A 22,349-nucleotide genomic window follows, 5' to 3' on the forward strand; every position below is an offset into this window, starting at 1 on the left:
ACTTCCGGGGTTACATTTTTAGTCGCCTCGTTTCCTAAAACCTTGGACTTACGGACTTACCTTACAATGGAATCAAATATGCTTGGGACCCAATCCTCAAGGTAACCTAGAGGTTGTAGGGGTAGAACGCGCACTCTAAGAGATTCAATATAAAACTGTTTAGCTACTGTTATTACAATGTTTAGTTTTCTTAATTAACATAAATTCAACAAACGATACTATTAAATATTGAACTGTAGCTGGATATTAATTTGAGCTACTAGACATTGAGTTGAGATATTAATTCGCCAAAGTGACGTCAGATGAAAGTTATAAAGATCACGAGCAGTGCGAAAGAGTTTTTAAAAGTTTATCGCAACTTTCATCAACTTTTTCTCTCAATAAGGGCTGGAGAATATAATCGAAGCTCAATTACAACTTCGATACAACCTATAATCGAAGCTTAACCTATACGATGTTATCTATTTTTCAAAGAGCATTCAAGTAATAGTGAATAGGTGGATAGATATCACTAGGCCTAACAGAGTGACGTATATCTAACGCCCGCCGAGAGCACCACTAATTCTCAATTTCTCTCTTATAAGTCACTCTAACAGTCCGACTCTTCAATTAGCAGTACTACAGACTGCTTGGAGCGAACAGATAGGTCTACCAGAGCGATCTTGCTTGATTTCCTACAGGTGAGGGCGACAGACGACCTATTTTCCCCGTAAGCAGAATTGTATTCTTTCTACTTATTTAGCGAACCCAACCTTTGGGTGCTGTCTGCTTTGAGCAAATTTCTCTTTTCTACCATGAGCTTCAGTTACAGGTCACAGGTCTTTTTGAACAGACAGGTATCTTAGGAAGTGCTAAGCCCTCTCTCTAGGAGTAGTTATAGAGCCAGGGTTTGTGTAATTGTTCCTTGTGTATTTCAGCGCAAAGCACTAAGCTAGTGTGATGAGAGATATCGCCGTCGCCTTCGCCTTCCATTCATAGTACGCAAACGTCTAATACGGCCTTCCTTCTAAGAGAAACCGTATTTCGTAAAAAACTGCATTAAGTAAAAGATTAGCTCCTCTCTCTTTTCTCATTCATAGCCCGATAAACGTCCTGGCGCCAACCGAAGACTGGCAGATTGCTCATTTTCTTGCTCGTCCTGTACTTCTTTTCTTGTATTCATTGGCGGGTCTGTTCAGATTGCTCGTATCTCTTTTGCCTTCCGTCTCCAAGAAACTTGCCAAGAGGAGTGCTGCCCGTGTGACAATCTTGTAGTACTCTTGGGACCTCTATGTACTAGTGTTTTTTAAGACTTGCAAAATAACTTTGTCGTTAGGTTTTCAGTTTCAGGCGGTCTTCTTCACGCACAGGTCCATTAGAAGGCTATAGACTTCGCCACCGCCATAGGGAGTCACCGTTTAGGTTGTGATTAAATGAGATACGACTTATGAATACATCCCGGATCTGAGTCATAAGATATTATTACGGGTTTTATTCAGTAGAGGGTTTGCGGCATGAGCGAGCCCGCTTCAACCCTTCATTGGAAAATGTCAGCCCCAATGTGAATTACCATACGCTACGCTTCTTCCCACCGGTTGCTAGCTATTTGGACTGCTGCTTTATTGAAATATGGACCCACAACATGTGTGGCTTTAATTAATGAAGATAGGCGCGAGACGCGTTGTTTGTTGCAATGGTTACGGTACCCATCGCTATGTGTTGTTTCATGCGTGAGACTCGCTAATGTTTGCACGCAGTTACGGTCGCTACCATTACAATGATGTAAGGTGACAAAAAAGGCAAAGAGTTACTCTCAACAGTTACTCTAGAAGCTCACGTCAGTACTAAGCTGATGCAGCTTACAAAACACACTACCAACTAAGCCATCACGCTAAGAAGATCAGGTAGAGCCTGGCAGGAGGCAAATGGCCAACAGGACACATTAAATGAGGCTAAGTGGGTTAGATAATGCGTTAATCTCACAACACAATCCGATGATCGTTACATCAAAGACAGTAACTAGACGGCTCAATTGAGCGTCCGTCTTCCCCAAAACCCTCCCCTCTAATGAAAGCATATGACCAATCTACTACCATTGTTTTCCCTGCTAAGGCCTTTCTTCAGACATTAACCCGACTGCTCAATTACACACCACCGTTGCAGTTGAGTAGAAAAACTCGATTCGACAAAATGAAGGACCTGGCACATATGATGCTACAGGTTTTGTCAGCTACTGATGCAATCCCAACGGAGTATGTAAAACGATATGGTGCCGAGTATCAGATCGCTCGTACGTGTTAATATGACATACTTTGCGGCGCTGCGTTATCTAGAAGATCAACGTTCTTCACTCATAACAATGATTCATTTTTAACCTGTGACGTTGAAGATAGCAAATAGTCTCGAACTTAGAACTTAGTCCCACGTAACCAAAATAATTGGAAGAATAAGCGTGGCATGACGAGAGCGTGCATGGTGAGACACGACGGTAACATGCCTAGAAAAGTTGGGAGGTCGTGGTCCTTTGAAGAAGCGAATTCTGGTTTTGGCCCATAGACGGTTCCAAAATTATTGAGCACTTGCGACCAGTTCTGGCTGACTTTTTTAAATGAGCGAAAAGGCTGCCCTAAATTCTGTTGGTCTTCAGCGACAACCCCGTGTTGTTCCTGTGAAAGAAGTAGCCGCTACCTATTTCGTCGACTTACTAGAACGTCAGGGCTCAAAGGATCAGCAAAGTTAAACTTTCTTCACCAACAGATCCGTGTGCGATAAGACCCTTCCTTAACGTTTTAAGCGGCATTCCACAAAATCTGACCAGGAGACGCGTGTCGTCATCAGACACGATTTGAGGCCATCACTTTCTGCCATGACTTCTACCGGCTCGCGACAAAGGGCATCTATCGAAGTATAGTCTGGGTGGCTTTGTTCAGTTGTAGAGTTCAGTTGTTTGTACACCTGTGAGTAAACAAGCGATTGAATTCGCTTGAATGTGTGTGGCGAAATAGTTGGTTTAAGAGTGGCCTAAATTAAAAAAAAGTAACACGAAATTTTTCGTTTTTTGAGGGGATTTCGTTGGGGGAAGTGCGTCGTTGAAAAAGCAACTTCGAGAAGAAATTAGAAATTTCGGCCGCTAGGTTGGTAGAGATAGCTTGGTTTTGCAGTATGTACACTGTCCTTATACATCAAAACTGGAGAATTATCATTGCATAGGTGGATGAAATTCATGTTAAAAACAAATGTTAAGAAGAAATAAGAAACAGGCTAGTCGGTTCGAAGCGTAACATTCTGCAGCAGCCGTAACATCAAGCGTAACAGAAGAATGGCTTAAGAAGTAAATAAGGTCAAACAGAACTACTGAACAGATGCATTGAGTTGTAAAAAATTTACATTACCTCACCTAAAGATAATTTTTCTAGTGCGTCGAACGAAATTACAGGATTTTACACCCATATTTCGTAATAGAAAGCAACAGGCTGGAAAATTGTTATAGAGCTAATTTTTATGTGTCATTAAAAAATGAGAAAACTTGTTGATGCTGTACGTACCGACTGACTTCAGTTTTATGGAATAACTTAAAATATGCAAGCTGCTCTAAAAGCCTTTCAAAATAGATTATTTAGGACATTGTAGAACTTGCTAAGAGAAATGTTTTCCCTTTACAACAATTAAGCCTAATCAATAAAGAATCTCTAAATGCTGAAACTTTTCAAAAAGTAACATTATAGTCATTACCTTGGGACTGCTAACTGATTGAATGAAGATCACTACTTTTGTTGAGAAGGTAATAACATGTACGGCCTAGCTGTCTCATGCAATGCTAATATAATTCCGGACACAAAGCTTAAAACATTTATTAGGCAAGACCAGCTTTGGATTTATCGATCTTGATTTTACAGCTTTTGTTGACTGTAAATTTGGGAAAATATGAGCGTATCATGTGAAAAATTATTATATCATGGCATATTTAGAAAATTTCGAAAATATTAACTGGCTTAACACTGGGGTCTGGATCTTGGCAGCAGCATACATAGAGTTATTTAAAATAAACTCACCGAAGTGACTCTACCCTTTGAGGTTACTGTAGTTGCAATACTTATTTCCTAAAATGTGTTCAGCATGAGCTGCGTATATCATATAGATACAGGCTGTGGAGAAGGGTAGAAATGTGAACGATATCTCCGATCACAAGTGTCGAACTTCTTACTGTTAAGGACTGCACCATTATGTGGACCTTCCTTTTAAGTCATCACAACAACGTAAATAGGGAAGCTGGTCAGTCCTTAAAAAAAGCCATTTCCTGAGCTTTGCAGTCATGATAGCCTATCGAAGGATGCTAAGCACTAAAGGCAGAGATGTTCTAGGCCTGCATCTATCCAAATAGAATATGTCAGTCAAGATGGGTACTGCTGGGTACCTCTGAGCATCGATCACCTAACAGCTCCGTTGTCCAACCCAGCTGGACCTATAGCGTCGTGTTTTTGGAATGCGGCCAAATAGACCAGAGCGGAGTGAAACGCACTCTTGCGGCAAATGAAATGCTACCTGTAGTTCTTCGCATCAGGACGTTATTTGGACGGACACATAATACATTGGACATACGTCGTATTTGCAAACAGTAATGTATTCGAGTGAACGTAATGACTGTTTTTGTCTATTGCTTTTGTTTTCTATTTTTTTTTTTTATTAACAATCACGTATTTTACACCACTGGAAAATTTTGCAATATTTGTATTATACGAGATGCGTTCCGTCAGTTTCGTGATCCTTGAAGCTTTGTACGATACATGCGTCCCTACTGGGCCATTCGGACAAGAATCGTACTGACTTCGGTTGCGATATGCAGCGTAATCCATCATTTTGTCAAATAATTCCGGCCAATGATATATAGTTTCTTGTTGCGCATTAGTATGCTACATACGGCTTTGCTGAACAGAGAAAACGATGGATGTACTGGATAACTACACAGCTTCTCGAGGGATTAAATTGCCACCACCGCCTGTGGATTAGTGCTTCTTGAGCAGTTGATGATGGACTGCATTAACTAGAAGTAACTTGATTACTTACCGGCTAAAACTTTTTGATCGCTTGCTCCGCAGTGAAGATTACGCCCTTTTTCCTCGTTGTATTTATAACACTTGTAGCGTACACTGGATTACGTGGATTGAAGCTGGTGATTTTGGTACGTGAACAGTTACTCAATCTGAATAATTGTTATAGCAATAAATAGAATTGTATCTAGTTATTAAACGTCCGTAACAATGTTCAGTGCTATGGCATATAGATTTGCTAACATGGTTCAGTAGAATCTGAAACGACGTTTCAACGGAGAGCCTTAAAGTATGATATGAATACTTAATATAATGCAAAAAATGTTCATCCACAAATGGCGGACCATTGTTTCTATGAGCATTGTGTTATTTTTTCTACCAGGACCGGTGATGCACAGACATCGTTCAAGTCACATAACATCGACACCATGGCCAAATTACGCGCCAGTGAAATGCGTTTCCTTAAGCAGGCGGTGGAGGCTTTTTTTTCTTCTTTACGAACCCTTAACGAAATTGACTTTCCTGAGGAAATGTTCCGGGTACTCAATATTCGAAATTTCGACTGCAAGCAGAAAATCATTTGTGAGATCGAGCAATTCGTAGCTAGCAAAGGCGTGGCTGGCTTCATCGTCAATTTCTTCAGGTATGCGACAATCTATAGACACTTCTACGTTCTTAACTTGCAGCCTTCAATTAGTGTCAGTATACCATTTCCTTTGCAGGAAGATCCTACAAAGTGTTGAAATAGTTCTAATAACAAGATTGTTCATTCATCATTGTACTCATTTGTTCATTATTTAATATAACCTTTATCACTGTAGGGAAATTTTAGCTCAATTTCTAGCGGAATATACCTCTCTCTCTCTCTCTCTAGTCGTCGGGTTGTTTAAATGGGACCTTTGGCAGATGCTTTCCACGCCAACAGTGTGAAGTTCCCTGTCAATGGGCAATGCGTGTGCAAGTCAACGAATGACCTAAGATCGGTTGATTCTTTTCGCATGTAAGAACAGCATACGCCTGCAGCTTGACTCGGTTGTAGCGCTTTTGTTCTATCGTTAGTAGCCACGTAAATAACATCCCTTTCAAATAGCAAAGGGATTGTTACTACCCGCGGGCAAATGAGAAACCTTTTTATATGATCCGAGAGATTTACTTAAAAAATATCTATCTACCTAAAATCAATTAACCATATTTGTCGGTTAATGATATGTATGTAAACTGTTTATAGTAATGTTATTTTTGAACTATTCGAATGCACTCATAAGTAGGATCGCTTGTTTGGGTGTTAAGGCAATGTTTTCCTCGAAAAAATAAAAAAAAAATAGAGATTACGATGAAGCTTCAAAAAATTTGAAACTCTGCTCGCTATTTATTGCAGCTCTTGTCCCTTTGGTTTTTTTGCGGGCCTAACTTTATCCGGACTGCGTGTCTATTTCGGGTCTAAGTTAAGCACAAATTGTGGACTAGGTTAGAGTTTAGACTCCGGATTCCCAATACTTATGATGTTCGAATGATACTCATGAACACGATACAAGTTTGAAACGGTTTTTCTCGTAGCCTTACTGTGAATTTCGTTACAACTTAATAAAGCTTGCTGTAAAAATGAATATCTTTAGCCCAATCTTGATTACAGATGGGAGTCACCATAAAACTAACGTCTATAGCTTGCCTATAGTTTAATAGTAGAACAAGTGTTTCACAGTGAATATTCTGCCCAGTTTGATGATCAACGGTTACCAGAATCTAAGTGCCATGGCGAGGAAGTTCCAGTTACTATGCCTGCCATCAACAGAATTGTCCTTTTCAATAAGGGCTGTGAAACAACTAAAAGTAACTCAAAAATCGCCGCATATTCGCTTTTCGGTAGGCGAGAAAAAGCATTTTACGCACCCGTCGTATCGTGACATCTTTCATATTCCTGTTAGCAAACTACATCCAGGACGCCCACAGGTGCCGTCTGAAGCAATACATGTTACTCGACAGTTGTCAAAAGCCCATTGCTTAGCTAGTTCCTTTTTGCTGCCTCTATGTTTACGATCAAATTGTCATCACCGTACAGAGCATCCGAGTCAACGGCAAGGTTCACAGGGCCGCACCGGTGATGGTCTTGCGCAAATATCCTGCACGATACCAGAATATGCTATCTGAGCTCAAAGCAAACATATAGAAAAAGTTATTTGTTCTGAGGGAATTTTTGGCATAATAACCTATAGAAACTACCATTCGCATATAGAGTAATATCTCCCGTTTTCTCTTAGACAGCGCCGCATCTGCGAGCGAAAGGATTCCATAACACTTAACGATGATCGTGTTTTATCCTACTAACTTAAGCCTATTTATGTATAGAGTAATTCAATCGAATCCGTAATTGCTGGGTCAGGTGTGGCTATTCTATTACGTACAAACGCGTGCACATGTTCGACAGCTGGAACATGGCGTCTTCGTTGCGCGCCAAACTCTCATCCGTCCGTTACGTGCGTCTGTAACGGTTGTGTACTTTCCTCAAACGTCATAGGAGTAATGTTTGTAATGCTATCCAATAGGAATAAATCTAAATAAACATTAAGGTCCAACCTCTCCATCAGCTAGCGAAAATGGCTGGAAACTCTAGTCAAGACGATTTTATGCGCGCGTTGTCGGTATTTAGTTATGTAGTAGCCGCTTTTATGCCGCGATCCGTGTCTCTTATGCGAAACGATTTAAGATGACGACCTTCTGACGCTTTGAAGAAGAGCGCGAAGTGTCTTAACGAACAGCACTGGCTTAACGCGTCCCATCTGAAAGGAAGTTGCACGTAGACCCTCTTTGTTTTTTATGAATTTTTCCTAAATGGTCAATTCTAAATGAACTATAGTTTGGCTAGCAGTGTTAGAGTAAAATCTATTAACATTAACATCAGGAAGGTAGGTAACATCAGGAAGAGAGGCAAATGCCACTAGAGTCAAAGTTACATTGTCATGCCCTTCGGAATACGCCTTCTTGTGTTCGTATCGTCAAGACGATCTATTTCTACGTTACTATTTCGTAGTAGTATTTCTATCGACAACGATGGTGTCAATGAACGGCAAATACCACTGTGACGTAATCACTTTTGAACTTCCTAGTTCGTTTACCTCCCTGTTTTTTTCTGTATTTGTCCAATTTCGTTGGGCTGTATAGTCCCTATATTCCAGGCATGGACAAGTACCGTTCGGCCATCTTCACAGCTCTTCGCCGCCAGAGTTGCGGGCTCGTTTACCGCTCATGTCCAGGGGCCATCGGCCAACGTATTCTCGAACGTATCGGCATCAACTAACGACGTCTCGGTCGTCACCGTGACGTCTTACAGGATATGATAGTTTCCTTAGATGTAGGGACTTTATATAAAACAACATAGTTAGTATCGAATCGGCTTGCTGGCGTACTACTCTTCTAGAGAACTTAAAATCATCGCCAAGAAATGATTTTGCATAATAAGAAAAACTAATGTTAAAAAGCAGAATAATGTTGCGTCCGGGCGAGGTGATCTATTTAGGCATGTTTTTCTATTCTTAAACCGATCCTATTATATTCAAGACAGCAAAAATAGAATATAGCTATTATATATACACACATTAGAAACACACGCTTGACATATAAATTATTTAAGACCAATCCCAAATCCTATGACAAGGTTATACGTATAATACTGAGCCACGTATTTACCATATTTAAACAAATGTACTGTGTTTTATTTATGCTATTTTAGGTAATTCCATTATATAAAAGTATATACATTATCGTCTTGCTAGCCATGTGATGAAATGAAGAGCGGACGTGTTTTTGTTTCATGCGATATGTTACATTCATATACTGACAATGATATTAATAAAGACAGAATATATTTTAGAAAAACGTTTCCTCTGTTATGAGTCGCATTTGTCTTCTGCGTATATACCAGTTACAACGTATCTCTTATAGTCGCGTTAGAGCGGAGCGACTTTATAAGGTTTTCAATCTTTCTTTCTTCATTTATGACCAAATCATTCCAACTGAGCTCTAAAGAAGCAATACTCGGGACCAAATATATATATATATATGTATGTATATCTAAATATGCTGACTTTGAGTACCCTTTACGGTCGGGTTGAGAAAATGACTTTTCTTCTGTGCAAAGTAGACAGGGGGTACAGTTTCGCTTTTTTATAGAAATTCTATTTATTTATTAAATATCCGCTCGCATTATTTGGAGAAAACGCAAGCTTTTTGCTAACGTGGAACATATGCTGCGTTGCTGCGGCGGATCGTTCGAGACCGTCAAATTTCCATTCCGTAATCGCTGCTTCGGCGCGCTTATTGGCTTGTGTTCTGAAGCCAGCTAAGAACCAAAGGCGTGTTCGTGACCTCTGCTAACCCCAAATAGAATGCTTCATTAAACTAAACGTCCTAGTAATTTGCCTTATCTTTGACTTTAGTCGGCCTGTGTGAGGTCTACCGCCAATGTCTTCCCATTGTCAGCCAACGGAAATAGTGGCACCTTTTAATTTTTCAACACTATTATAGCAATATTCATATTTTGCTTATATATCACAAACAAAGGACTATCGATGGTAGTATTCGATAGGTGAAGCACCTGCCCCCGGACCAATTACGAGCTCAATAAAACTCTATGGAATGCATGGCAAAACTACGAAATAAGCCAAATTCTTCAGCGAGAAAGCTTTAACGGCATAGACGGATAATGAGCTGATGTGAGTTCGGCCTACTTTCTAAATTTAGACCATTCTATGGTCGGAGTGGCTTTTGCGACGTCCGACAGCTACGTAATGCGAAGTAGACATCATCTTTCAATAACCAAGAACCAACGAAGTTAGGAAGTTAGTCGGGAATGTGGTGAGTAGTTCTCCTTCTAGAAGCCAAAAACAAGAACGCCCGACTTGATTGAGGACTATTTAGACCAGCTTCGTTAGTCCTAGTGCTATTTATAGCGTGTACAATGTAATAACGTTTTTTTTCCTTCTAAATGGCTTGGCGTGTCTGAGCAGAGAAATTTTCCATCGTCTCATCCAAGTTCCACTTCCATAGACTCCGCTCAGACGACGCTTCGAAGGTTTTACTTTTAGAAGTTTTGTATGCGTTGACAGTAGCTTGATGGAAAATTGCAGCTCTACGGCAAAGTCCACCTATTCAGAGAGGAACGTAAAATACAGGGAGCTAGATTAGCAAACGTCAATTAAACTTCTATTGTTTAGAACATTTCATTTAGGCCCATAGTTACTATTCGGTCCTTTGACAACAACGGTCCATAAATGTATTTTATAATGCTATTTTTTTTCATAAGTCTTAAAAATCTTTATAAATAAATTTTATAAATCTGTACTAGCAACAAAGCCTTTCCTTGTATTCTTTTAGGGAAACACCTTAATGGCCTGAAAAAAAAACATGGATAGTATACAATAGCATAATTTGAAGATGGAGCTTTGCAATTTGAAAACAATAACGATTTAGCTCTTGAAAAGCCATTTAAGTACAGCGGCATTTTCTGGTCTTTTTTTGGTGCTGCCAGCGTTAGGCACATTCACTTCATCATTTCACACCTTTCGCTTTTAATAGTTACCACCTATTTATTTTTTACATTGGAATTTCTGGCTGAAAATTACGGACATAGGTTCGAGAACTAATTTGAATAAACCGAATTTCGTTTGTCCTTGTACATCAAGGCTCTGTGCTCCTGGATTATCCGTAGCTAGTGTCTGTCAAAGACGGAAGGCCACGTTGAGTCTCATCTGAGCTACGGTATAACCGCATGGTTGTCCTTTGCTCTGAGACGAGCGACAAAAAACTACAGATAGATAAGTTTAACTAGAATCACCATTTACTTAACCCGTCGAGGAATCAACGGACGGACCACGACATCTCATATCTGTCAGTAGGAAATTCGCATATTTGAAAAAAAGTTAAATACAGTTCTGTAAAGTAGAACATTTAAGACGCGCACTTGTCTTGTAAACTTATCTAGTCTTGCAAACGTACATTTTGCAATCCAAAGTGATATTTTGATTGGACAGTTGTATTTCTATAAAAGTAAACGAACTTGAACAATATTGTGCATCTAAAGTGTCACTGCGTCGGGTCTTTATACACAAGGAAACTAACGATCTGCTGTTTATTGTAATATTTATTTATTAGAATTTACTTGATTTCATCAAGTAAATCTTATTCCGATGTTGATGAACTGAGAAATCGGTGAAAGATACTGCTCAAATGTTAAAATTTTGATTCACAACATACATATATTATTGAGAGTTGTGAATTATAGGGATTTATTTGTTTCTAGGGTAGATATTGAGTTGCGTACAATGGCAACGTATATGGAGCATAGCATCATCGAGGGAGCAACGGTCTTCATATTTCTTGGCACAGGAATCTCGATAAAATCTGGTACAAAATAAAACGACAGGGTGTCCATTAGCGGTATATAATTGTACGGTCTGAGTGACAAACAGGTAATACCGTCGAATTCTTTCCTCCTCAAAATATGCGTGTTCCCAACAATAGCCCGTTCACGACCCGTAATCGTGCATTAAAGCCAATTCAAGTTGATACGCGCTGACCTTCAGGTCGAAGCCTACCTTTAAATATGATTATGTCCTTTGGAAAAGAAAAATATTCCTTATCAGGGCGCGTCATCCTGAAGATAACAATGAGTGTTTCATTACGCCTGGTTAACCTTATTAGGTAGCTAATATTAGGTACCACAAAGCCACTAGGACACATGGTCCCGAGTGCTTAAACGAAGTGAAGCGAGAATTCTGTTGCCTACGAGTAGGTCCGGACGTGACGATTGAATAAACAGACAACCCATTAAGATATATATATATAATGCCGCACTGGCTAGTGATCAATTAACATTATAGGTCTCTGTCAAGGATTGCTTTACTCTAGGCAAAAAATTTAAAGATGACCATACTAATTCTAGCTACTGCAGAGCCATAAGAGCACATGGCCTATTATTTGGCATATGGTGTGAGCAACATCGTACAGAAATGATAGAAGAACCCTTAAGGTTGTATGTTGGCTAACTAGAAAATCTACTGCGATGAAACTACATTTTCGATTTTCAACTGAGTGCAACAAATGTAAAGTTTGAAGCTCTAATAGCTTTTATGTTATTAGGAACTTGGTTTGTCGATTTTCGCTCGAATGACGGCAATGAAAACACATATTCGGTCTATAAAAATGAGGTATCCGTTAGTACCTCATTTTAGTAGCGTACTGATAGTACGTCCACCATTCAGCTCACCATTCAGTACTCTGTATTATGATATAGTCTGTTGTTAATATAATAGAATGCCAGTAGAAGGTGTTCAGCCTTATTCTTTACCAAAGTTTTCCAATCCCACATGCTTTAAATCGCTATAGCTTAATAGATACAACAGCACTAAGTGTCCAAACGCCAATAGGGTTTTCATCTAAATAACCATAAAGATAAAAAATGCAAAGCTGAGGTTAAGCTAGAAGGTGCAATAACCTGGATCCGTATGTGTCGGTTTTTAGGCAATTTAGGTCTACGGTACGATTACATAAAATGCCTATGTACCTTATCCATGTTTGAATCAATATGTGGTCCTCTATGTTTGTGTTAATCGGTATAGGGTTCAGAGTGCAAAACAAATCACTAGTCCCATCCTAAATATTGACATAGCTGCGTATACTTTTTGACACATTATTGACGTATTAAAAGGCCAGCATTATTTCTAGATAATGTGTTTTTCCAGTATGGAAAAAAGGATTTTTAGGAAAAAAACATGCCTTGCGGGTACAACATAATATAGGATCTCTTATAGTTAGACAATTAATACAATTATAGTATAATCGATGTAAACGTAAACAATGTTCAATTTAGAATGAACAAAGATTGCGTCATATCTCTCTGTGCTGTAAATGTTACCCAGCGCGAAACGAACGGTATGTCTACGAGACCGCAACGTGTCTCCAGCGCACCATTTCAGATGAATCTTACTCTAACGTAACCTTGCTTTCGTTTTCGTTAAATCGTTTACAAATAACCTTATAAAATTGTATATACTGCCTGCTTTGTAGCCTTTCGTTAGCTGCATACATAAGAAGACCTTGGTGCTTTTTTCACCGATTAGTGACCTAAGCTACCTCATCGCGACTAGCAGTTACATCGTTCTACCCACTTGATTACCACTTGCACTGCGTAGATTTTCCAATATAAGCAGCAATCCCTCAGGACGGACGCGTCTGCTCTAGTCTCCTGTAGTTAAGGGTCAGGTACGATGCTTCATAATAGCTAGAAATAGTTTTTGCAAGTGAGAAAACGAGCATCTGGTAAAATACGCCGTTACACCTAGTTACGTTTATTTTTTAAGTCTCACCGGATCAGTCTCATCCTCCAGGTTCGAGTACGCTTTCGGCTGACAGCGCCAGTGTCGTTCAGGCCAACTAAAACCAAGAACTAACGTCTCTATTAGGCACTCATGAACAGCTGTAATATAGACTTATAAATGATCAAATTTAATATCGCTCTATGCCGCTCCGAAAAATGCAGTTGTCAACACCTGTGCCTGGCTCATGTTATTCTTACTTATTTAGTAAATCCTAGAAAGTAACTAGCTCTGTTGTACATATACATATATATATATATATATATATATATATTATAATTCTGTTAGATTTCCAACCAGAGTAAAGCTATTAGACTAAGCTCAGCAAGCATAGTATAGTAATTGTAGTGTTACATAAAAAGTTTTAGTAAAAATAGGGCATTGAATTGAGAACACATTTTTTTGCTCAGAAGCTAATGTGCTATACATAAAACAAGCATCATGCAGCATATATCATACACCATTTAATTAGCAGAAAGGTGGGTGTACCGCGTCCATGAAGCGGAGCGCACATTCTATTTTTTTCTTTTTTATATTTACAATTCCATTTCTCGCAGTGGTTCTGAGACTATCGAGAAATCGAGATCATGGTTCGTAAAGTACGATTGACAGACGACAACTCCTGCTTATAAAGTAGATCATAATACAACTTGTTGTGCTTTGTGGTGCTCAGAGTCACCGGGGGCTAGCGTGTATAACGATGTACAGCAACTGTACATCGTTATGCATGCTACACGTATACGAACATAAAGTAGACAAAGATCAGCGATGCTCAGATCTCTGCGATTCCGTCTTATCTTTGTTACTCATATTGATAGATATATGTGTAGTAATGACAATGCAATATGAAACTTCCCAAACCTACATATTGTGACAACTACTTTATAAACAAAAGAACGGAAACGCGCTTGGAGCTGGTTAAGATGAACGGGGCCGTAACTATGTGACGATATCAAGCTTTAAGTAAACAATTTAGTTACATTGAATCGTAGTCAAGCGAAACCTTTGTGGGGTAATCTTATGCGCAAGCATTTGCAAGCAGGAAATTATTATAAAATTTAACCAAACACTACCCCAATGGTACTACATAACTGCTCGCAATACTAATAAAAGAGGACCCAGGTTGATTTGGCGTAAAGGATAACAGCAGTGATTGGCAGAAGCAGGTCCAATAGATGGAGCTGTTCGTTCGACCCCACGAGGTGGGCTTGCACTGGTGGCGTTGGGTTAGTACGTGAAAGTATTACTCATGTCCCCTAAGAAGGAACATCGTCAAGACTTATAGGAACAGGGAAAAGGAATGTCGAGGGTTCACCCGTAATAAATTTACCGATAAGATCAAGCCTATTCATTATAGAACCCGAAAATTAATTTTCGAGCATTTTTTGGGTAATCCAAAATTCTAGACAGTCGATCATTTTTGGTCGTTTTCTTACTTTTTAAAATAATTTTTATTTTTTTTAAACTTACATTTTGCCTCAAGGGCCAAGTTCCAACGCTTAGATCACAAAGCAGCACGATTAATATTAGTAATGTTTGCACAATACCTTTCGGCTCATTTACCAATTGCATTTGGAAGTTACTGCTCCATACAGTTAAGGTACAAATGTAATGATTTTTTAACAAAAAGTTGGGCGCGATTCTTATAGGGAAAGGCTATAAACAATGTTAACTCTAAAAAATTGCTATAAGATGCCTGATTTGCTATCAACTTCCTTATTACGCTAGTTTTTCAAAGGCTTATTAAAATCGTCACCGACAGTATAATGCTAACAATTCTTCTTCTATAATACAGTACTTTAACAAAGTACTTAATAATGTTTGGATTCGAAGTTATATCCGGATTTTTCATTTGATCCAAACTACACGTGCAGTAAATAGAGTATGGATTTACACCGAACAGCCCCATTGTTGTGTTTTACGACGTTTGGTATACTCCTTGTACAGGCCAAACTTAGGGCCACCGATTCGTATAGCAGGTACTTCTACCCTTTTTTTTTTCACATCACAATTGAAGTTACATTTGGGTCTGTAATTGAGTGAAAACTGGAACTTTCGCTGCATTATAGCATTTCTGTGGCAAGCAATTTCATATAAGGAGCTAATAGAACGGAAATGCGTTTATACTGAGATCATTGTACAATGCACTTGATACAATATATTGAGATTATTATACAGTGCTGGTACCCGTACATTAACAGCATGAATGAAAGATCTTCATAGAAAATGGCTGGAAAGAATAGGCAGTAGTCCTTGCATCCGTATAACGTGGACGCAGTTTCTATTTTTAATTTCTTTTCCTGCACTATTCTCAATTATTTTGGACTAAAAGGACGTACATTGAAAATATTGCGTACATTTCTTAGTCTGCATTATTCTGTTATCTGTATGTTCAGTCCGAATGACGGTTCCATCTGTACGGTAAGTAGAGGCTACAGTGCTACGTAAAGGAACAAAAAACTTCAATACAATGGATGATTGAGAGACGTAATAGGCCTGCAAAGGCCTACACTTCAAAAAGTTTCGTCGATGCAGGCAAGTAGGAAATGTTATCTGACAGGTAGAAAAGCTCGAGTTTCCTAAAATCAGAGATAAGTGCCTCATATAGTCCAAGTCCGTTTCAGTAAGGTTCTGTGATGCAGCAACGATACTGTCTTAAAGGAGACTTCCTTTAGAAAAAAATGTATTGTCCAACTGCATAAACTATTGTTATAGATGATATTATCCTAGCTCCTTCAGTAAAGGCTTAAAAGGCGACGTAAGAACATTGTATAATAGTCCAAAGATGTCTGGCTGTTTTGTATTTTCAGTTTCAGTCAGCAAACATAGCGAGTTACAGTTCAAAGCAATTAAAGTTTGTCTATACAAGTATATACAAAAAAAAAAAAAGAAAAAATACATTCACCACCCCTTTCTTATGCGTCGAACTGCAGAATACAATAGCTTTTGGTGGGCACGCTTGGTCAGCAACAGGTTGAGGTGTCCGTAGCCGAGCCAACGTACGTGTCATGGGTGGCACGATCATCAGCTGCTAAGAGCGAGCGACAATAGCAACATCGCGCTTAGGTGTACCATCATAATAGTTGGCCACCCTCCATTGTTCAAATTCCGCTGAACTTAAATAGTTATTCATTTATACGGATACGCAATGTATAAGACAATCAGGTTAGAAACAATAATATGACCGTCTGAGCATCTGCGCTTCCTACAGTGAAGTTAAAACCCACAGTTTTGATCTGTTAAGTCCGAGAAGCGTGAGATGTTACAGAACGTAATCGCAAGATGTATCAAAGCTCGTAGCTCAATGAAGTGCGAAATGGTTAAAAAGCTAGCGCCGGTCAAAACGGCCCCGGCCCGTGGATAGCCTGCTTCAATGTACATCGATCGCCTAAATGGATCTTGGTCCATTTCAAAAAGTTTGCCCTTAATTGCCGTTTGTCCGTTGCCGTCTGTACTCTTAAGTGCGTGTCTCAAAACGAAACCAAGATAAACACTTTAGTCACATTGGGTCATCGATAACAATCGTATATGTATACTGTAGTTGTACGGGGGTCTATTGTGGCTGACAGGCGGGTACACAAATGTGGGCACGTGGATCCTTGTTGAATATGTGTCTCCCGAATCCTTTGGAAGTCGCCTATTTTTCTCGCCATTCCGTTTACTAGCTGGGTTAGCATGAGACTGTGCGGCGCAAAAGACGTGCCAGGGACCTAGCGTTCACTCGGATAGAATAAACGAAGAACTGTTGGCTAAATAAATACAGCAAGGCTAAACCTATCGGTAGTCATTTTCAATGGCAGGTAACACTCTGAGAGGCTAACTTGGATCAGGCATTCGAGCATGTAGCAAAGCCGATCTTCGGTCGTCTTTTTTGTTTGCTAGTGTTGAAGTGATCTTATCTACGAGTCTTTCTATTCAGCTTGCGAATCCAATATGTATAGACTAAATGCAACAGACATTACCCTATGATTGCGTGTACGGACAGCTCATGATCTAAGTGACTAGGTCGTCTAAAAATAGCGGCTTATGCTGAGGTAATTTCCTTTGTCGCTGAAATAACAACGAGAGCTTAAGAAAAAATATACTTTTGCAGGCGTGTGCACGCCAGCAATAAAAATATCGCAGTTGTATGGATGCACATAGTACAAGTAACCGATCGCCGTCAGTGAAACAGGACCGAGTGCTACTTTCGACATCAAATAACTTCACGAACTTCATCGTCAGTATTAAGGTGTATTGTAGTCAAGAATAGAAATATACAATGTGAGTCTATGAAGATTTGGCAAACCAGTCATTTATGAAGCAACCTCTATGGATGGTAGTGTCGTTTAGCTTTGCTGAGATCCTGCTGTCTAGCCTTAATTTGAAGTTCCTGCTCGAACACCGTTTTCAGGGTTCAATAAACTCTGTGAAATATTCAACCTCCTTCTCAGTCAGCTCCAAATTTACAACTAAGGACCAAAAGGCCCAGTCAACCGAGATCGGAGGACATCATGGCCAAGTACAAAATTTAAGTAGCCTAACGTGCAAACCGAGTGAAACAGGTAAATGGATGCGTACAAAAAGATGGTGAAAGTGTTCGCACGTGACCCTTTTCCTTTATCGAGGAAATTTAACTCCCTAAATCTCCGTTAGCATTCAGGGCTTGAAGCTGGCGTGTAACTGAAGCCGAGCGCCGCTAGAGTCACATAGAACAAAGTTATACATATATTACATACGCAGCTTAAAAATGATTGTCTAAAGTATATGAACACACTCCACTATAGAGCTAGTCGCGCTCAGAGGGACAATTTAATGCGGACTTTAGGAAAGCCTGGTAAATTTGGAAAAAACAAATTGATGCGTAAATCGTCTCCAGTTTGAGTAATATCAATCTTGCCCCCAACAGGAAGCTTCGACTGAGCCGAGCGGGGCGAATCACGGACATTTCACTATCCTGGACTGGAGAATTCACACACGTGGTGCCCCACAAACGCTGTTCAATGGACTTGGTTCAAACCGAAGTTTAGGATTCATATACAACTATCACAAATTTCGTCGTCCACACTTCTGTGTTGCTTTTCTATGTTTGTCAGATACTCACAATTTTCTATATCTATTCCGAAAACATTAAACGTGTTCTAGCATAGTTCGTGTTGACATATTGAATTCGACAAACTACTGAAACGTTTGTCGCCTAAACAGGTAATAAACGGAATCGATTCCCGGAGCATCTGCAGACTATTATTAAGAGCGTTTTTAAGCGATTTGGAAGTCCCAAAACATTGTTTATCTGAAAATGGTGCTCTTGTGTCTGTTTCTACAATCAATAACACTCAACTGTTCCCCGCAGTGGGCCCATTCTCAAAGAATGGTCGCAAGTTAACTACAAATGACTAGTTGAATGGTGGCAATACGTTCTATTACTTGATCTCAAACAAGAAAAAAACAAATATTTGATAGTTAATGTGTAAGACTTTTGTTTTTGCTAAATTTCTTGTTTGTTTTGCCACTATGCGCACCTTGCCACCAATCAGCCCTAACAGTCTGTGTTTTTTTTGCAGTTCCGCACAACAGATAGCAAATAAAGCGCGCTAAAAGCTCGCTAAGCTTGGGATATGTACGGCTAGCTGTTATGACATTAAAAGCCAAAAGTTGCTATCTTGACATAGCCGATCTAAATAAACTGAAAGTGTGCTTATTTAATTGATGAAATGTGCTTAATCGGTGTTTCACTCAGCGTCGCAGGGAAGAGCAAGGAAGAGTATCGCAAATTAAGTGGATCAGCCGATCTGAAAATCATTGTTTGCAACCGCATTATTTCTAATTTAGGTACTAATTAAATTGTAAAAAACGCAAACGCGTTAATATAGCCGGCTGCTAATCGGCACCACTTTCTCATTTTGACATAGCTAGCTTAAGCAATGGACATGCTCCTGCAGAAAGATTCAGCATATCTTCAACCTTGTAGATTTGATGATTTTCAATTCAACAGAAACAAAATCCAATTAGCTGGTTGGTAGATCAATAGGCTAAGGTTATTACTGTTTGTCTCTACTTCAAAATCGATTTTCCTTATACTATTAATTATTTATAAAATTCTTACTGTCTCGAGCTCGGTAATTAACGAAAGCACTTTTGGGTATTACGTATGTAGTAGTTAGTTTACGTAGTTAATTGGTAACGGCTCGTATTCCGCAGGACTTTTCAATATAGACCTGACCAATAAAGGCCGATACCCTTGTCTAGCTAGCTTGACAAACACATGGCTTTCGAACGCAGTCTTAAGATTTGCATCGAATTTATTCAAGGACTTGGAGTAAAAATGTGTCACTGGATTTTTTGGTAGGACAGAGAATAGAAGTCAAAATTGAAACAGTACTACCAAGAGCTTCATTATACGTTTTACACAAAGTGAGGACACTTGGCTCTCTAAAATACGAAGCATTCGACAGGTCTCATAGCTACATAAAGGCTGACGCAAAATAAAAAGAAAAAGTACACAACGAGATGCTACGTGAAGAAGTTGTTAAGAAGAAAATTGTTTGAACTGCGTTAATTTATAAATACTTTATATGGTAAAAATTGTCGATATCAAAGAGCTTGTCTGCTCTTGCTAAGCCTGGGCCGCTCTACGTTTGTCAATCATAAAACATTGACAATGCAAGAAATGAAGTTCTGGAAAACTGCAGACCTCATTTTCAGTTATTTATATTTATAACTGACCGTGGAACAAAACATTTCTCTTTATTATATAATAGCAAGATTATTCGAATAATCATGAAAAAGACCATTCTATACTTTACATAGAATGGGGTTTGACAGAAGCTGGGCCCAAATTGAACACCCTTCATCGATAGCACTATTTATCAGCGATATTAGCAGCGATTACAGTTGAGCCTACATTTCAGCTAAAAAAGACAGATATAGGTTGAGATTTAGCTATGCCCCATTGTCGTTCGGTTGAGGTCCTATTTGTCGTTTAATAATAATATGCGCTCTACCGGCAATGATAATTTCTTCAAGGCAAATCTTTGTAGTGTTCTTTTAGATACAGTTCTAAATAATATCTACTAAGGAGATTCATTGTATAAAGGAACCGGTATTAAGCTAACTAAGCGTTATTCTAAATGGCGAAACAGATCCTATTTACACCTCGTTTCGAACCTCTAATGCATTTAAGTTGACATTTTCACAAGTCCCAGCCACTGACTTTAGTCGAGGACACAAAAAGCCTGACGCTATACAGCACTCAGAAAAAGAAAGGTCCATTTTAAAGGTTACACGGAAAAAGTTACTAGTATGGGAGCTTCGTCGGGGTACATATAGAGAAACAGAATCGTCGCGCAGGACTACGACACGCTGTTCGAGGTAGAGGTGTGAAGAGATTTTTTCACTCATCGGTAACATTTTTCGATTAGCTTATTGCCTCGGTTTCTTCAAGAGTACATTTTTAGAGCTCGTGAAGTTTGCGTCAAGCTTTGTTAGGGTGTGCACCGGACTTGGCGAACAAACAACATGCAAAAAGTCAGATTAGAACCCCAGCACGAAATAATAGAGAGACCCCGATAGACGCCTCCTATTCTGACTGATCTCCTTTGATCGTAGCGTAGCTTCCTTCAATAGACATAAATGATCCATCGTTATACTCTTCACTCTAGCTAGGGAAACACGTGACACAAGGAAAAGTAGCCTTCGAACGATCGAAACAGCACGGGTTTTCTTGGAAAACTTCGACTGCCGCCTCTACGCAAAGCGAACAGTAACTACCCAACTGCTGTATTTCTCGCTCTTCTATATCAGTTCAGACCGGTATCGAAAAGTCCGCTTGTTTCAATCGCACCCGACTATATACTATTGTTATTCAATGAGACAAAATCAAATTGTCGATAGATGACAATTCGGATTGAGGGTACGTGAGGGTTCAAAACGTGAATTGAAATGTTGCTGCCCTTTTCGTGTGGCTGTTCCGCTATTCAGTCTCTCGTTCTTGTTGCATATGTTTTGTTTCCATTGTAGAACACTCAAATCCGCGAGATATCTTCCCGCAAGAAAATGCGGCCATTTCTGTCCTGCGATGGGCCCTTCTAGTCTATTCTCGAATCTCCATTCTTTCTAGTAAATCATTTACATCATGGAAGTTCATCATACCGCCATACAACACCGCCTTAAGGCCGTCGAAAAATGTTTTGCAACGACATTGCCAATCCACCGTTGTTGGTCTTTTCCCAAACTTCAAGAAAGGTTAAGATTTTTCATTCGCATCGAAGAACATAGCAGCAGTGTTTTGTAACGCGTCGGCTCTTCCCCTTTCTTCCAACGTCCAACTTATTATCGGAAGAAACCCTTCTCTTCTGCCTTTCTTAATGTCGTTTGAATGCCCAACTTCAACGATGATAGGACTTGTCTCGAATCTTTTGAAGCTTTAGAAAAACGCCATTCATAAGAATTGTGACACAAGCTCTCGCAAAGGCTAATTAATTACGTGGAGAAAATTCTCGAATTGATACATTCTAACCGTGTTTGTCCTAACACTATGAGCGCAATGGCATATTTTCACTAAACGCGGCTTTTCGCAAGCCTTGGATTCGTTCATCAAAATATCGATAACCTATGAGTTTTGTTTTGCCCAAGGCACACGTTCAGCATCTTTTAGCTGTTATTGTTTATCGCCTGTTGAAACTTTGTTGTTGGCCTCAGCGAACGTTGTATAAATTTTGTTGGATTCAATTAGTTCATGCATAAGAAAAAATCAATTTTTCATTGGCATTACTTGCACCCCTAGCGTGTTGAAGAATACTTCACGAAATTACGCCCCTTTCATAACACCCTTCTACGAAAACGAGAGTTCGGAGAAACGAAAATGAACGCTTCGATGACCTATTTTTGATAGATAATAAATGCTAGGTACGGGTATTTGGTATGCTACAGACTCGAGCTAAATGACCAGCAGTCAAATCAGTGTAGAACGGCC

The 22,349-nt window shown here is 39.4% G+C and overlaps 1 protein-coding gene across 3 annotated transcripts in view; it reads left to right on the forward strand.

Annotated features, from left to right (window-relative positions):
• Positions 1–22,349, forward strand: part of LOC111269689 (uncharacterized) — a 42,163-nt gene that overhangs the window by 15,682 nt on the left and 4,132 nt on the right. For 2 of the 3 annotated variants that reach the window (XM_022849477.2, XM_022849478.2), the window contains exons 6-7: positions 5,410–5,670; positions 8,187–8,900. In XM_022849477.2, coding sequence (XP_022705212.1) covers positions 5,410–5,670; positions 8,187–8,322 — 397 coding nt within the window. In that variant the 3' untranslated portion in view covers positions 8,323–8,900. Of the gene's footprint in view, positions 1–5,409; positions 5,671–8,186; positions 8,901–22,349 lie in introns of those variants that run through there. The other variant, XM_022849479.2, reaches the window with a different exon arrangement.

Source organism: Varroa jacobsoni, unplaced genomic scaffold, assembly GCF_002532875.2.
Source record: "Varroa jacobsoni isolate VJ856 unplaced genomic scaffold, vjacob_1.0 scaffold_1406, whole genome shotgun sequence".
Lineage (NCBI taxonomy): Eukaryota > Metazoa > Arthropoda > Arachnida > Mesostigmata > Varroidae > Varroa > Varroa jacobsoni.